Source organism: Brachyhypopomus gauderio, chromosome 18 (assembly GCF_052324685.1).
Source record: "Brachyhypopomus gauderio isolate BG-103 chromosome 18, BGAUD_0.2, whole genome shotgun sequence".
Lineage (NCBI taxonomy): Eukaryota > Metazoa > Chordata > Actinopteri > Gymnotiformes > Hypopomidae > Brachyhypopomus > Brachyhypopomus gauderio.
This window is the reverse complement of record NC_135228.1, coordinates 233,104-250,648: the sequence shown is the minus strand read 5'-3', so window position 1 is coordinate 250,648 and position 17,545 is coordinate 233,104. Positions and strand designations below refer to the sequence as shown.

At 43.9% G+C, this 17,545-nt stretch overlaps 1 protein-coding gene across 3 annotated transcripts in view; it reads left to right on the top strand.

Annotated features, from left to right (window-relative positions):
• Positions 1-1,513: 1,513 nt before the first annotated feature.
• LOC143481334 (Fc receptor-like protein 5) overlaps positions 1,514-17,545 on the top strand; it is a 45,172-nt gene continuing 29,140 nt past the window's right edge. Inside the window, exons 1-7 of one of the 3 annotated variants that reach the window (XM_076979314.1) lie at positions 1,520-1,547; positions 5,189-5,221; positions 7,019-7,105; positions 7,229-7,570; positions 8,680-8,964; positions 9,056-9,394; positions 15,872-16,150. In XM_076979314.1, coding sequence (XP_076835429.1) covers positions 7,405-7,570; positions 8,680-8,964; positions 9,056-9,394; positions 15,872-16,150 — 1,069 coding nt within the window. In that variant the 5' untranslated portion in view covers positions 1,520-1,547; positions 5,189-5,221; positions 7,019-7,105; positions 7,229-7,404. Of the gene's footprint in view, positions 1,548-5,188; positions 5,222-6,949; positions 7,106-7,228; positions 7,571-8,679; positions 8,965-9,055; positions 9,395-15,871; positions 16,151-17,545 lie in introns of those variants that run through there. The other 2 variants (XM_076979313.1, XM_076979315.1) reach the window with 2 other exon arrangements.

Sequence of the window (17,545 nt, the reverse complement as noted above, 5' to 3'; positions counted from 1 at the left end):
TAGTGATCTAGTTATGACACTGTGATAATGTGGTCAAAAGAAATCTTGATATGGAATCTTGTTAATTTCCTGTTAAGGAAATAGTTGCTGCAAAATCATTGGTTTAGTTGTTTTTCTTTTGCAATATTATAGAGACTGCAGCACCGTGACTCAATCTGTTTCAAGAATTCATACAACACCAGGTCAAGACCTACTGCTCTCCTCCTGCTTTGGAAAACATCTGGAATTCCTTCCTCTCAGATGATCTACATGTGTTTTCCAGATTTTCCCATTTCCCAGGGTGTCAGAATAAGACAGTGGTCCTGTGTAGTTTTCCACAAAGGTTGAACCCACATAGTTCATCAATAGTGACAGGTGAGGTGGATGTTTTAAGTGGGTGTGCATTTATCCATTTTGAACAACCTTACATTATGATAGAAGCATGCTTTTCATGAAGGGTTCAGTACAGTCAGCATGAATTCTAGACCGGTGTTTCTCAACCCAGTCCTCAGACCCCATCTCCAAGTCCTCCACAATGGCTTTTATCTTGTTTATTATGGTTGATGTTACTCCAAACGCAAAACGATTGTAAGTAAACAGTCCACGGTGAGTGTTCAGAGTCAAATACTGTTTAGATATTTAATCCATGAGCAGCTGTAGGTATGCATGTTCTCCTTCAGATTGAGCTGCAAACAGATCTTCTTCCTGAGGTGTGGGATAGTGATTGAGAGTAGCAGCTTACTTTACTGTTAATTTTTGATCTCCACATATATGTTCTTATACTCCGTAGTCTTATTGAGCCATCTTGCTTTAAGACTGGAACTTGGAGAGCTGCCTGTTCTGTGTATTGTCTTCTTCAGCCAGCTGTCAACATCAACACTGCTATCCATGGCATAAGGAACAGGCCTTGGTCTACAGAATTTGGGGCACTAGATGAGACATGTGTAGTGGTCTTTGTTTGTAATGTTAGTGTAGTGCATTTTATTTACCTGCTTTACTGTCTATCTCCAACATCCAACCCCTGCAAGCAAATCAGGACCCACTCTAATCTTTCATACCTAGTGTGTCACTACCTAGTGGCATCACTAAAAGCCAGGTTAGTAAGACTATTAGCAAGGTATCTAGGTAGGTGGTGAACTAGGTTAGCTAGGAAGCTCTGAACATAATGTTATAATAACCAAATACAAACAAAATGTACTCTGCAGTCTGATCTGTGAAAGGTGATTCCCCGTATTCTGGTTTGAATTGTGCAATAGCTCGTACAGTCTCAAGCTGCACACGACTTAGGCACAAATTCTGCAGCAGTCCAGTCTTTTGAGAGTTATGACAAATTGTCAAGATCAATACGGTGTCAACACTGTATATTTATGTTTTACTGTGTACACTACAGTTACCTCAAATGATAAGAAAACTGCATGTGCTTTAAAATCAGACATACTGTAATTTCCTGGTTCTAGGAACTAGTTCCTCCCTCTTTACTTTACGTTTTGAACATTTAACACACAGTTGTTCAGTCAGTCTGTCATTACAGGACGGTATGGAGCTCAGTCCACTCCCTGTGATTCTCTGTGAGTAAATGTTCTCTTTATGTCTTCATAAGCGTGAGTGGTGCTGTATGAAGTTAGTAATATCCAGTCTGAGGATCCTGAGTGATGAGGTCCAGTGAGATAGTTGTGTAGTTGAGGGGAGTATCAGAGATTCAGTCCCATGTGCTCAGGTGTCCTCACTTTATCCGTGTGTGTTGTGTAATGAGTTCGGGTTGATGTACTGGGTTGGAGAGCAGGAGGATGTTGTAAGGTGCTGTTCATGGATGATGGAGATGATTTGATTATCCCACACATTCTCATTCCCAGCTTGTCATATATTTCTATATATTTCTCTTCCGATTTTCACAAGAAAATGGAATTGACACAAGAAATGTGGGAGAACCCACATGTCCAGACGGAACGTTCTCAGCTGGATATATAACTCGTGGGGGACATGGTGTGTGTAACGCGTAGCGCGCTGCTGAGCGAGAAGGCAGACTCAAATGCTGAGGAGAGCGAGATTTAATAAGGGGAATTCCAAAATTGTAGTCAACAGGGTAGGCAGGAGTTGTAACGGGAGAGCCATCCAGGTGGGACAAATACAGAGGCATGACAGAACGGAACGGTAACGAAGAGCAAACAGCGGAGAATGTGATTACCACAAAGGCAATGAAGGCAGAACACAGATCCATGTAACACCAAACGACAAATAAACAAGGGACTAGGGAAACATAGGGACATAAATACATGGAGCTAAACTAGACACAGGTGAAGATAATGATGACACGGGCATGGCAGACAGAGGGAAACCAGGGCAACAGACAAGCAGGCTGGGATAAATGAGCAGGGAACAACACAGACACGAGGAACAGGGACACCGAAATGACAGCTAGGAGAGGGGGGCGTAGCCCTGCACACAGACTGTTGTTCTGTTGTGAGCAGAGGCGGTCTTTGCATAGAGGCGTTGCTAGGCAATTGCCTTGGGCCCCTCCCACTGTAGGGCCCCCTTGTCTAGCTAAAGCCAGGTTCACACTACACGACTTTTCAGTCATCAGGTTTTTGTGCCATTCGCACTACACGACTGGTTGTGCTGTAATCGCAAGTCTTTCAGTTGTTGTGGCTTTCACACTACATGACTGATCGGTGACGTGGGCTCACGAATTAAACGACTGGGGAATCGCCGACTCATCTGGCTGCCCTCCAAAAACACGAGAACACGAAAATGAAACACTCGCGAGAACCAGCAACACCACGAAGAAAATAAAAACAACGTACATGTGCTCCACGTTTTCGTTATTATTATTATTATTTTTTACCGTTTAACCACTCCATAGTCCCAAATTGCCAGAATTATTTCATCTCTCCGTTGCAGTGAACATATATATAGTCAATCGCACTATTTCTCCAGTGCTGTCACAATAACTTAAACACAGTCTTGTAGTAAAGTTGTATGAAGCTAGACGCTGCTGTTGACTCACAGTCGCCGACTGGGCTAGATATGAAACATGCTGGATATTAAACATGCTAGATATCTGCCGGTTGTCTGCGATGAGTTGGCGGCCACTCGGCGACGGCTCGGCGAGCGTCTTTCAGCAGTTCACACTACACGACTGAGCGAGCGCCGAATGATCCCCGATTTGCGTCCGACCACAGTTTCTGTCGGCGATCTACAAAAACAGTCGGCGACTGAAAAACCAGCCTAAAATCTTGTAGTGTGAACCTGAACTTATTTCTCGCATATTAATGTTGATGGGCCCCCTAGCTAAATTCGCCTTGAGCCTCCAAATTGCTAAGTCCGCCACTGGTTGTGAGAATAATCTGTGGTCATATTTTTTTGTCTCCTCCTAATGTTTATCTCTCTATGTTTCTCCCTTCAATCTGTGAACGATGGCGCAACTCATGATGCAGTGGCCACTCTGGAATCTCGGTGCTTCACACCATGACCCCTGGGGAACTTAATTTCCCACTCGTGTGATCAATAAAGTTTATTCAATTCAATTCAATATGTTGAAGTTTGGCCAAAACCCTGTGGTGTCAATGTAAACACATTGAAGGAACTCTTTTGGAACAGAATTTAGTGCACACAACAGTCCCTTAGACTTCCAGTTAAATTCTGCTTTAATGGCAAAATTGAACCAGATTCTTTCATGTTTAAAATCAGATTTATTTACATTAATATTTACATTTACATTTACGGCATGTAGCAGACGCTCTTATCCAGAGCGACTTACAAAGTGCTTTGCTTCTGATCACAGAATACATCCTAGGTAATAGTACGGACAGGCCAGAATTCAAGATACCACTGAGTCAGACTACTATTAAACTACAGTAGTCAGTGTCATTACCTAGTGTTTTGCAAGTTAGACGTTTGCTAAGAAGCACAAATAACCATAGACAGAGCTACAATTTGAGAACAACGGCAAGCGGTATCAGCTGAGTTAGTGTTCTGGTAAAATCTCAACAAACAGGTGAGTCTTCAGTCTACGCTTGAAGATAGCAATAGACTCTGAGTCCTAGCAGTTAATGGAAGATTGTTCCACCATCTTGGAGCCAGGACGAGCCAAGCTTGAGGTTCTAAGTGTTCGCTGTACGGGTTGGCTTTTTACAGCCGGCTTTTTATTTAGTAGCCTATCCAGAATTACTTTGCTAAATGTTGAGTTTGAGATTTTTTTTATGTTAACTGTACTCTAAATTGGGGTTTAATCCAAGTTGCTTAATAAGAAACACCTGTGTAATGCACGAGGGCGAGTCAGGATGCCAAGATGAGAGGGCAAAATCGTATTTATTAACAATAGCACGATTTAGCACAAATAACACACAAAACACATGGACAAGTTAAACGAAACAGGGCTAAGACAAAGACGAGCGACACGTGATGAACACAACATAGATTCACATTAAAGACTCACATTAAGGAGACACTCATGCGACACAACACATAACGCAAATGAGACAAAAGACAAGTGTGACAAATGACACGGATGACCACACACCCACAAACACACACACACACACACACACACACACACACACACAGACAAACCCAAAGAAATAGTCAGAGGAAGAGTCTATTCCAGAGCCAAAAACTGCGGCAACCGGAGCAACTCCAGGAACTCAACATAAATACATAAATACGCTCCAGGGGAGAGTCTGCCAATAAAACAGACCTAGACCACTCTTCCTGAGAGGACAGGAGGGGATAGGCATGACACAAAGACTGGGACAGGCACTGTCACAGGTACAAACACAGTAACAGGAAAGGGCCTAAGGAAACATGAGGTCAGCCAAATACATGAGAACAGACAGGAACAGTGACGGGAATGAACACTAATTGTCCGGCATACCATGCTGGAATGACTGCACCCGTTCGAGGCCACACCCCCACAGGATGTGACACAATAAGGAGGGACCAGGTAACAAAACACAGAGTGACTAAGACTGACAGAACCACATGGATGCATTAACAAAGCAGACATGACACAAATAACATTTGTGTTCCACCTACACATACCTGCGTGACAGTCTTAGGCCTTATTCCTTCACTTGGACTGTTTCAACAAATAGGGTGAAAACATTTTTTGTTTTTGAAGCTCATTTTATTTTCAGTTTGTCTAATGTGTTTTCTTATAAAAATAAAGAATTGTTCACATGTTCTTTTACTGTTGTTTTTCCCCTTACTTTAGTGTTGACTTCACTTGGACTTTGTCCTGCTAAAGGTGAGTGTTACTTGTTTATGCTTTTTGATTGTCAAAGTTTATGCTTTGGGGGGAGGGGCAATATTTACTTCTACAACCTCCATGTACTTTGGTCAGTCACTGCTATAATTAATACAGGATTATTACCATAATTAATACAGGATTATTACCATAATTAATAATCCTGTACAACCCACTATTATTTCTACTTTGTAATTTTCTAAATCCCTCTTTAGTAATTCCACTGTTGCCATGTTCAGGGGCAACAAATGTAAACCGGCTCAAATCCACAGATGTTGATATAAAGTGGTAGAGGGATGTAGCCACACACTCACAGCACAGGGTGCTTTGCTACCATTATGTTGTGGCCCGCTTAGGGATATACCCATGCAAAAACTGATAAAATATTAATGTCTAAGTATGATATTTACGTATTTAAGTATCTTCATGAACAGGACAGGCATGAAAATGGGTTAGGGGTTAAAAAGGTGAGAAGACCGGGGGGCGGGGCATGTGACGTCATGGGGATACGGCGACGGTGCGTTGACATGTGGGGGGGGCGTTGACATGTGACGTCATGGGGATACGGCGACGGGGGGGTCGGGGGGTGGCTGCTGGGGGGTACAGCGACAGGTGATGCCAAATATTACGGAGCCCGTAAGGTGACATCATGTAAAAAATATAATAATGCGTGGCCACGACTTACTAACGCGTGCGAACGTGTGCGAACAAGATAATTATGTATTACTTTATATAAAGCCAGGTTTACCTTCCTTGGGCAGTCAGTTCGCGAACATCCCTGGGATCTGCTTGCTTTGTTGTGAAAAAATAAAGTTTGTTGCCGCGTGTGAAAGGCGACATTAGTATCTCATTCCCACGTGTTAATAAGTCGTGGCCACACGTTATTATTTTTTTACATGATGTCACCTTACGGGCTCCGTAAAATATAGTAAAATCCATTAAAAAAATTTTTTGACTGTGTTGTCAATAGATTCAATGTATGCAGCCAGATCGTAAACGCGAGAAGCCGCTTTTGCCATTCCAGATGGCTCAGTCAAAACTATTACGTCTTAATGAACCAATAAATACATCAGCGGCGAAAATGAGTGTAAAAATACCAGGGTTTACGTGTTTTTATTTTCTAACATGGGCTAAAGCACAGGGTAGACTCAAACGACAAGCGTTTACAACTTCATCTTCAACCTTTTCAGCCCTGGCGCGAATGTTCTCCTCACACGTCCCTGGATTCACCAGTTACAACTACAGACACACTAGAAAAAAAAATCTTGTTTCTTATTTTATGTCACCGTTAACTACACGGGGTTGACGTGAACTTAATGGGCCTATCTATCTACCTATTTATCACAAGAGCTTGTGGCTCTGACAGTGTTCAACGCTGTAGCGAACGGCAGTAACTTTGTTTTACCGCAAATTATGAAAACGATTGAAACCATTAATAACCCAATTAAATCCACTGGGAAATGTACGATCTGGTAAATGTAGTGGTAAATGTACGATCTGGTAAATGTAGTGGTAAATGTACGATCTTCTGCCTTGTCCCCGGTGTAGCACTAGGTCCTGCTTCTCGTCCCGCTTAGCAGTAAATGAATAACATGAATGAAGAACGTTCGTATGATTGAACGCAATTTGGCCTCTATGATGGTTCTGGGTGGAAACTGCTGGCCACTGTGTCATTGAAATAGCCGATTTTGGAAGTGCTCTGTTTGCCTATTAAGTCAATATGATAATTAAAATATATACATATAATCTCCCGACCCCCCCAACAAAAAACTCATCGGATCTACACGATTCATGTAGGTCACCCTTTTCAACTTCAAAACAGCGAATTCCGCCGAAAGGTGACAGATTTTCATGCCTGACAGGAGAAGTGATGATCAGATCTCAGTGAGTGATGGTGTTGTAATGATTAACTAAGTTTGTGTGTTTGTAATGAGACTTGTGAAATGGCAAGGTTGTTGTGCATGTAAAAAATTTAGAGGCTCTAATTTTGTATTCCCTGTGTTACAGGGAGACGCCAGGTGGTTTTTTTGAGTGTGTCTCCACAGAGCTGGCTGACTGAAGGGGTCTCAGTGACTCTAAGCTGTGAGGTCAGAGACTCCTCTACAGGATGGACATTCAGCTGGTACAGAGCTGTTCCCTACAGAGAAGACTTAACTCCAATAAGAGACACTAAAGGTCATGTGATGTACAGTGTAGATCTCCTCCCAGACAGCAGCAGAGGAGCTGGAGGCTCCTACACTCTCAGTCCTGCTGCTCTTCATCACACAGGAGTTTATGTGTGCAGAGCAGAGAGAGGAGAACCAGCCAATCAGACACAGTACAGCAACCCACAGCCACTATGGATCACTGGTGAGGAAATAAAATATGGAGTTCAGTATTTCTGCTTGAGTAAAAGATCAGACAGAAAAGTCAGCAGCCAATGAGAAATACAAAATTATTATTATTCTCATTATTATTTGAGCCCACATTTATAAACAAGATGTTGTATGGTGTATAAAGTTTTACATTTTACTGTCCAAGGGGGAATGATTAGAGCAACTGAACAGATGCATTCATATCAGCTTAACTACATGTCATCAAAGTAGTTTTAATTAACATGTGTATAAGACTGGTGTCATGGTATGGAGGCCCCCTGCCCACCACCCCCATCAGCAGTGACAGTATTCTATGTTTGTCCTGTCATTGTGATGTCATGTTCATCCCTCAGGTGGGTGTGGCCCATTAGGGAATCAGTTACCTGAGGGTCGTTTTTCTGTCTATATATGTCTTGCCTATGTACCAGTCGCTTGCTGGTTATTGCATCCTTCATTTGTATAATGTCCCAGGTTTTACGTTGCTGCACTTTATTGAAAGGTTGTGGCAAGGCACACAAGTGCAGGAGATCTTGATATAAGGATTTAATATAAGTATACACAAAGACACTACAGAAAAACCTCTAACACATCAGAACCAAACACTACTGAAAGTAATAACACAACATATCTAACAGAACAAACTAACACAATAAGTAACAGAGACATGAACATAGGCACAAGATAGCAGCTAAAACACAAACCAGCATTAACACACGAATACACACAATGTACTTACAATGACCAACCACAACTGGCAGAACACAGGACTTAAATACACAGTTCAAACCAATAACCCAACGAGACACATGACGAAGGGGCGGAATACAAGGGTGGGATGTGAAGCCAGACACAATAATGAATTTCAAAATAAAAGTACACAAGGAGGAAAAGCAAGAAATAAATCAAAACGAGGGGTTGCCGTGGGGACCATGACATTTATTCATTAAATTCTGCATTTTCTCTGACTGATGTGATCATTTCCTCCTTTGTTGCACTCCTCACCCACACAACTTGTTTTCTTTCCTTGTTGAATATAGACACAACACTTGAGATATGATGAGACAATTATAGTGTCACATCTTAAATGTATTTTCTGTTTGATAGGTGAGTCTCCTACAGTCTCTCTGATCATCAGACCCAACAGAACTCAATACACTGAGGATCAGTATCTCACACTGAGCTGTGAGGGACACGGTGACTCTACTGGATGGAGAGTGAGACGATACACAGAGAGTGAGAGTGCGCATGTGTCAGATTGTTCTTCTGGCTGGGGATTAGTTACAGGATCTACATGCACCATCAAATTCCTCCACCCATTAGACACTGGAGTGTACTGGTGTCAGTCTGAATCTGGAGGGAACAGTAATCTTGTCAACATCACAGTACACAGTGAGTCTCCATGTAGTACAATGAAATGGTAAAATACAAGGTTGGTATTGTTTCACTGAATTGTCTCAGCACTTTGCATTTGTTGTTACAGAAAGACCTCGAACAGTGCTGAGTGTGTCTCCACATATCTGGCTGAATGAAGGAGACTCAGTGACTCTAAGCTGTGAGGTCAGAGACTCCTCTACAGGATGGACATTCAGCTGGTACAAAGCTGTTCCCTACAGAGAAGGTTTAACTCCAATAAGAGACATGAATGGCTATGTGAGGTATTATGTAGATCTCCTCTCAGACAGCAGCAGAGGAGCTGGAGGCTCCTACACTCTCAGTCCTGCTGCTCTTCATCACACAGGAGTTTATGTGTGCATAGCAGAGAAAGGAGAACCAGCCAATCAGACACAGTACAGCAACCAACAGCCACTGTGGATCACTGGTGAGGAAATAAAATATGGGGTTCAGTATTTCTGAGTAAAAGATCAGACAGAAAAGTCGATAGCCAATGAGAAATACAAATTTTTTTATTGTTGTTATTATTATTCTCATTATTATTTGAGTCCACATTTATAAACAAGGTGTTTTATGTGTGACGCTGTGGCGCTGGAGGAAGGACGAGACACGAGTCCGGTCTTCAGAGACAAACAACACTTTTAATGACACGAAGAAGCACTTACAGCGCACGTAGAACATAAACACAAACGTGAACGACTCTAACAAAGACGAGCACGGGACACTGCGCGAACGCACACTAAATAGACAAACCACATAAGCCCCGCATGATGACGAGCCACAGGTGAGTCTGATTAACACACGGACACAACCACAACCACGAAGATACACAGACGCAGACGACTGGACGTAGACGACATGAACACATGTCCAGAGGGAGGGGTCAGGTGCTGCACCATGACAGAGCCCCTCACCAAGGGCACTACCTGTCCCGGGGTGCCAACAGAACTGAATGCCCCGAACCCACACCGATGGGCGGATCCGGAGCCTTCAATCCTGTGTCGGGGAGATGACCCTCCCTGGGAAGACAGGGAAAACAGGGAAAAAGACTTTAGACACAAAACATTCACGAAAACACAAACAGGAACATTCAGGAACAGAGGCACAAAAAGGAATAGGGGATTCGGAAGCAACACGGGGACAGACACAAACACTGAAACAAGAAAACGGAGCCAGGCTTCGCGCCTGTAAGAGCGCTGCCAGGGAGGGGAATCCTCCCTGAGCAGCAGGCGCTGCAGTGGGCGGTCTCCCGCAAACCCTCCGCCGGGAGCGGCACGACTGGCAGATGCCCCTGTAGTCCTCTCGGTAGGCGTGCGACCGGTCTCTTCTCGTGCCCTCGGGGTGTGCGCGGTCAGGTACGCCTGCCGACGCTCGCTGTCTGGTCTCCACGCGCCCCACAGGGGGGCTTCACCTCCGGGTGGTGGGAACTCCTGTGGTCTGGCTGCGGGTGAGGGTTCCTCTGTCTCCATCCCCTCCTCCAAACCACCCGGGCTCCATACCATGGGGTCCTCCGAGGTGTAGTACCGGGAGTCCATCTCACTCCCCTCGGAGTGGGAAGGATGACCGCTCTCCTTCCGCCCTCTTTTCTTCCTCACGGTTCCTCCAGAGCTCTCCGAGGCCGGCGGCCTCACCTCCTCCTCCTCCTCAGTGTATGGCCCGCCCTCCGAGTATTCAGAAGGAGGCGGACTGTACCCTGAGTATTCGGACGGCGGAGGACTTGCTTCATCCTCACGGTAAGCCGGAGGGTTGGAGCACTCGGACGGCGGGGGGCTTGCTTCCTCCCCGTAGTACTCCGTAGGAGCCGAATACAGCGAGGGGGGAGGGCTGACCTCTTCTTCATCCTCGCCGTCGTACTCGGTAGGTGCCGAGTACACGGACGGAAGAGGACTGTCCTCTTCCGACTCCTCCCCATCAAACTCCTTCTCGGGGGGTTTTGGAGTCATCCCCGCCGAGCAGAACTCAAAGGACCCGACCATCACTGGGGAGGGGTCTCTGGTAGGAGAGGGGTGTCTCTCTCTCTCTCCACACCCGCAGTGCGGATTGCCGGAAATGCTCCGCCAATGACTCCTGCTCGGCTACCTGGGCTTGCTGCAGCAGCATCGCACACACGGGGTCCTGCTGCAGCATCTCCTCGGTCACGGGGTTGGCGCGGCGGCGTACAGGGGAAGAGGCGTGATGGTGCCTACTGGCCCTCTTCCCCTTCTTGGCACGGGATGCATGTCCTGGCATGCTTGTTCGGCTCGTCTTTCTGTGATGCTGTGGCACTGGAGGAAGCACGAGACACGAGTCCGGTCTTCAGAGACAAACAACACTTTTAATGGCACGAAGAAGTGCTTACAGCGCACGTAGAACATAAACACAAACGTGAACGGCTCTAACAAAGACGAGCACGGGACACTGCGTGAACGCACACTAAATAGACAAACCACATAATCCCCACGTGATGACGAGACGAGCCACAGGTGAGTCTGATTAACACACGGACACAACCACAACCACTAAGATACACAGACGCAGACAACTGGACGTAGACGACATGAACACACGCTCAGAGGGAGGGGTCAGGGGCTGCACCGTGACAGTATGGTGTATAAAGTTTTACATTTTACTGTCCAAGGGGGAACGATTAGAGAAACTGAACGCATGCATTCATATCAGCTTAACTAGATGTCATCAAAGTAGTTTTATATAATTAACTTATGTATAAGACTGGTGTCATGGTACGGAGGCCACCTGCACACCGCCCCCATCAGCAGCGACAGTATTCTATCAATCAATCAAAGTTTATTTGTATAGCGCTTTTCACAACACATGTTGTCACAAAGCGCTTTACAGGATTTAAAAGGTTAACAATACTATGGGTCCAGAACCCTAATGAGCAAGCCAAAGGCGACAGTGGCGAGGAAAAACTCCCTATGATGGTGGGGAATAGGAAGAAACCTCGGGAGAACCAAGACTCAAAAGGGAACCCATCCTCCATTGGACGGCCCGTTAACACACAAATTACACAAAATACAGACAAATACACAAGTCACACACAAATCACACAATCAGACTAAGTAAAGGTAAAAATGAAAGTTCTGGGTTATGATATTGTCACTGTAAATGTCTGTTGATGAACGCCAGGCTTTCATTCCGTGTCGGAGCAGCGATGCTGGTATTGTAGGCTCCAACTGCAATGTTACTCTCCAGGTGAACCTCAGAGAAAAGATACGAGATGTAGTAAATATGTAACAGATTAATCAAAGGCCAAACTAAACAGATGAGTCTTTAATCGAGTTTTAAACATTGAGACTGTGTCTGAGTCCCGAATAGAGGCAGGAAGATTATTCCAAAATTGTGGAGCTTTAAAAGAAAAGGCTCTTCCACCTGCTGTGATCTTTTTGATCCTAGGAACAGTTAATAAGCCTGCGTCCTGTGAACGAAGTGAACGTGCTGGATTGTAATGATCAATAAGTTCACTAAGATAGTCTGGAGCTAAGCCATGCAGCATTTTATATGTTAATAAAAGTATTTTATAGTCAATACAGATTCTAATTGGCAGCCAGTGTAATGACGATAGTACGGGACTAATGTGATCAAACTTTTTAGTTTTTGTTAAAACTCGTGCTGCTGCGTTCTGAACCAGCTGGAGTTTGTTTATCGATTTACCAGAACATCCAGCTAGGAGACTGCTGCAATAATCTAAACGAGAGGATATGAATGCATGGATTAGTTTTTCTGCATCACTAATATTTAATATGTTTCTAATTTTGGCAATGTTGCGCAAGTGAAAGAACGCTACCCTAGTTATATTATTAATATGTGTATCGAACGAGAGATCTGGGTCTATTGTGTTCAAGTTCTTTACCTCTGCGCTGGGGGTTATAGTAAAAGAATGTAGATTCAATGCTACATTATGTATCTTGTCTCTCGCAGCCCTAGACCCAACTATTATTAATTCTGTTTTATAGGGATTATAGGGATTTAGTGCTAGAAAGTTACACGCCATCCAATGTTTTATCTCTTCTACACATTTCTCAATCTTACTGTTTGCGCCTAAATCATCGGGTTTTGCCGATAAATATAGCTGAGTGTCGTCTGCGTAGGAATGGAAACTGATGTCATGCTTATGCATAATCTCGCCTAAGGGTAACATGTACAGTGTAAATAGAATTGGTCCTAGGACTGTTCCTTGTGGGACACCATATTTAACCTGCACAGATTTAGAGGTTTTATTATTAACACTTACACATTGGAAGCGGTCAGTTAAATATTATCTAAACCAGAAGAGTGCGACTCCTTTTATACCTACCGTGTTTTCTAGTCTATCCAGCAAAATGTTGTGGTCTACAGTATCAAAAGCTGCACTAAGATCTAACAGTATAAGGAACGAGACGAGCCCATTATCGGCCGATAATAGTAGATCATTCACTACCCTGAGTAAAGCTGTTTCAGTGCTGTGGTTTGGTCTAAATCCTGATTGGAACTTTTCATGGATACTATTTGATTGGAGATTGTGGTTTAACTGATTGGAAACTGCTTTTTCTAAAATTTTAGAGATAAATGGGAGATTAGAAATGGGTCTATAGTTGGCTAAAATCTGCGGATCGAGATTCTGTTTTTTAATCAAGGGTCTAATTATGGCGCATTTTAATTGTTTGGGCATGTAACCTAGATTAAGGGAGGAGTTAATCATATTAAGTAAGGGCCCTGCAATGGCTGGGAGTAGGTCTTTAAATAGACGGGTTGGAACTGGGTCAAATATACATGATGTAGGCTTAGACAAATTAATCAGTGTTGTGAGCTCTTTTTGCGATATAGGATCGAAGATATTTAGCTCAGTAATATTTTTGGATGCATAGATACTAAAAACTAAACTACTGGGATTGGATTGGAGGTTAGGCTGCGATGTATTATGACTCTGTAGTCGGATATTATCTATTTTATTATTGAAAAAGTTTAAAAATTCATCGCTAGTGTGTGTAAGTGCTGTGTTAGAACTAGTGTCGTTGATATTTCTTGTTAATTTAGATACCGTCGCGAAGAGAAATCTAGGGTTATTCTTGTTGTTTTCTATTAGTGTCGAATAGTATGTGGCTCTAGCTTTTATTAGGGCATGTTTATATTTGACTATGGCGTCTTTCCATGTGATTCTAAACACTTCTAGTGAGGTGGATTTCCATTTTCGCTCCGCTGCTCGAGCTGCCTGTTTTAGAAGACGAGTGTGTTCGTCATACCATGGTGCAAGCTTTTTCTCCCTAATTTTGTTTTAATTGGAGCTACAATGTCTAAGGTATTGCTGAGTGTGGAATAAAACTGTTGTGTTGCCTGTTCCAATTCATTGGGCTGCAGTGGCATAGTGTTCGGTAGCTCTGACAGTGAGTTTATAAATGTTGCTGCAGTGTCGGATGTGATAGTGCGCGTGGTTTTTGTATGGCGCATCTGATGTACACTGTATAAAGTCATTTCATATATTAGTAAGGAATGATCTGAAATGGCGTCATTTTGGGGGATGACTGCCAAATGTTCTATGTTTAATCCGTAAGTAAGTAATAAGTCTAAGGTGTGTTTACAGCGCTGGGTAGGCCCTGTCACATTTTGGGCTATACCTACTGAATCTAGTATGGAGTCGAATGCAATTTTCAGTGGGTCTGATTCATTTTCATAATGAATGTTGAAATCACCCACAATTACAAATCTCTCGATGGTTAAGGCTAGTTCCGAAAGAAACTCAGCAAATTCCTGAAGAAATTCTGAGTAGGGACCCGGCGGTCGATAGATGGTCACTAATTTAAGCTTTGTTTTATTGCCTATTTATTGCCTTATTGCCTATTTCACCTATCAAAGCCTCGAATGAGTTAATAGAGGTGGTTGGTTTTACAGTAAAACCTATATCTGTGTCATATATTGTGGCTACTCTACCTCCACGCCCTGTGATACGGGGCTGATGAACATAACTGTATCCAGGAGGAGCTGCTTCATTAAAACTTACATATTCGTCTACTCTAGCCCATGTTTCTGTTAAACAGAGTGCATTTAGTCTGTTATCTGAGATTATTTCGTTTACTATCACAGCTTTTGATGCAAGCGATCTAATGTTTAAAAGTCCTAGCCTTAGCTTAATATTGCTGCTCACTTCATGTTGATTATTTAATTTAATTTTAATTAGATTTTTAAAACATATCGCCCTGTTATTCTTATACCTGCCACGGCTAACAGAGACAGTCTCAATGGTTTGGTAGTTAGGGAAGTAAGTTCTACTTAGCTAATTTGCGTGGTTTGTTGTGGCTGGTCAGGCCTGGCGTAGCACGTCCTCGATGTTCCTGGAGAGGACTGCTGAGCCTAGGCGACTGGGGTGAAGTCCATCTCGGCGGTAGAGTGATGGACGCTCTCGGAAACTCTCCCAGTTGTCGACGTACTTTCCCAGTTGTCGACGTAGTCCACGCCGGCCCTGCTACAGGTGTCCCGGAGCCAGCTGTGGAGACAGAAAAGACGGATAAATAACTCGCACCCTCGCCGGAACGTTGGAAGCGGACCGGAGACAACAAGCCTGGCCGACGTCTTCTTTCTCGCGGTGTCCAGAAGCGAGCGGTAGTGCTCCTTCAGGATCTCGCTGCGCCGGGCGAAGGTGTCGACAGCCCCCACGTGAAGGACGACGGTGCCGAAGTCGTCTCGCTGCTTCAGCGCCGAAGGAAGCCGCCTGGTCACGTCCAGGACACGAGCGCCTGGAAAACAGGACATAATGTATAGTGTAGATCTCTATGTATGTTTGTCTTGTCATTGTGACATCATGTTCATCCCTCAGGTGGGTGTGGCCCATTAGAGAATCAGTTACCTGAGGGTCGTTTTTCTGACTATGTCTTGTCTATGTACCAGTTAATAACTATAGTGGCACATCTTAATTGTATTTTCTGTTTGATAGGTGAGTCTCCTCCAGTCTCTCTGATCATCAGACCCAACAGAATTCATCACTTTGAGGATGAATCTCTCACACTGAGCTGCGAGGGACACGGTTACTCTACTGGATGCAGCGTGATACAATACACAGAGAGTGGGAGTGTGTCAGGTTATTTATCAGACTTGAGATCAAATACAGGATCTACATGCACCATCGGTGTCCTCTACCCATTCCACACTGGAGTGTACTGGTGTGAGTCTGAATCTGGAGGGAGCAGTAATCCTGTCAACATCACAGTACACAGTGAGTCTCCATGTACAGTTGTGATCAAATTTATTCAACCCCCAATGCTGCGAAGGGTTTTATGGAATTCAGTGCACATTTGTAATTGTGTTCATAATGAAATCTTACAAGGACTTGTTAAAGAACTAAATGCAACTAAGATAGCATCAATTTTTTTTGTCATAAAGTATTAAATGGCCTTTTTGTGATTTCTTCATTGACACAATTATTCAACCCCTTTACGACTACCACTCCTAAGAACAGAGGTTCATTCCAGTGTTTTCCATCAGGTATTGAAAACATCTGTGGATGTCAACGAGCAGCAATCAAGCATGATAAGCACCAATTAGGCAGATTTAAAAGGACTGTGATACTCAGCTCCTTCTAGACATCTACTGGTGTGTTTCCAAGCATGGTGAAGGCAAGAGAATGGTCCCAGAATACAAGAGAAGAGGTTATTGCTCTTCACAAGAATGGCAATGGATATAAAAAGATTGCGAAGTTGTTAAATATTCCAAGAGACACTATCGGAAGTATCATTCGCAAGTTCAAGTTAAAGGGCACAGTGGAAACGTTACCTGGTCGTGGCAGAAAGAAGATCCTGACCGCGACTGCTGTGCGCTACCTGAAGCGTAATGTGGAGAAAAATCCCCGCGTGACTGCTAAGGAACTGAAAAAAGACCTGTCAGATGTGGGCACTGAAGTTTCAGCTCAGACAATAAGGCGCGCACTGCATAACGAAGACCTCCATGCCAGAACGCCCAGACGCACCCCCTTGCTGACTCCAAAGAACAAGAAAAGTCGACTGCAGTATGCCAAAAGTCATGTGGACAAGCCACAAAGGTTTTGGAATAGTGTACTGTGGTCAGATGAAACTAAATTAGAACTGTTTGGGACAATGGACCAGCGCTATGTTTGGAGAAGGAAGAACCAGGCTTATGAACAAAAGAACACCTTGCCTACTGTGAAGCATGGCGGGGGGTCAATTATGCTTTGGGGCTGTTTTGCTTCTAATGGTACAGGAAAGCTTCAACGTGTGCAGGGTACCATGAATTCCCTTCAGTACCAGGAGATCTTGGAGGAAAATGTGATGGAGTCAGTCACAAACCTGCGGCTTGGGAGACGTTGGACCTTCCAACAGGACGAAGCACACATCCAAGTCCACTAGAGCATGGTTGAACATGAAAGGCTGGAACATTCTAGAGTGGCCATCGCAATCACCAGACTTAAATCCAATTGAGAACCTCTGGTGGGACCTAAAGAAGGCAGTTGCAGTGCGCAAGCCTAAGAATGTGACTGAACTGGAGGCTTTTGCCCATGAAGAATGGGCTAAGATACCCATAGGTCGCTGCGAGACACTTGTGTCAAGCTATGCTTCACGCTTGAAAGCTGTCATAACTGGAAAAGGATGTTGTA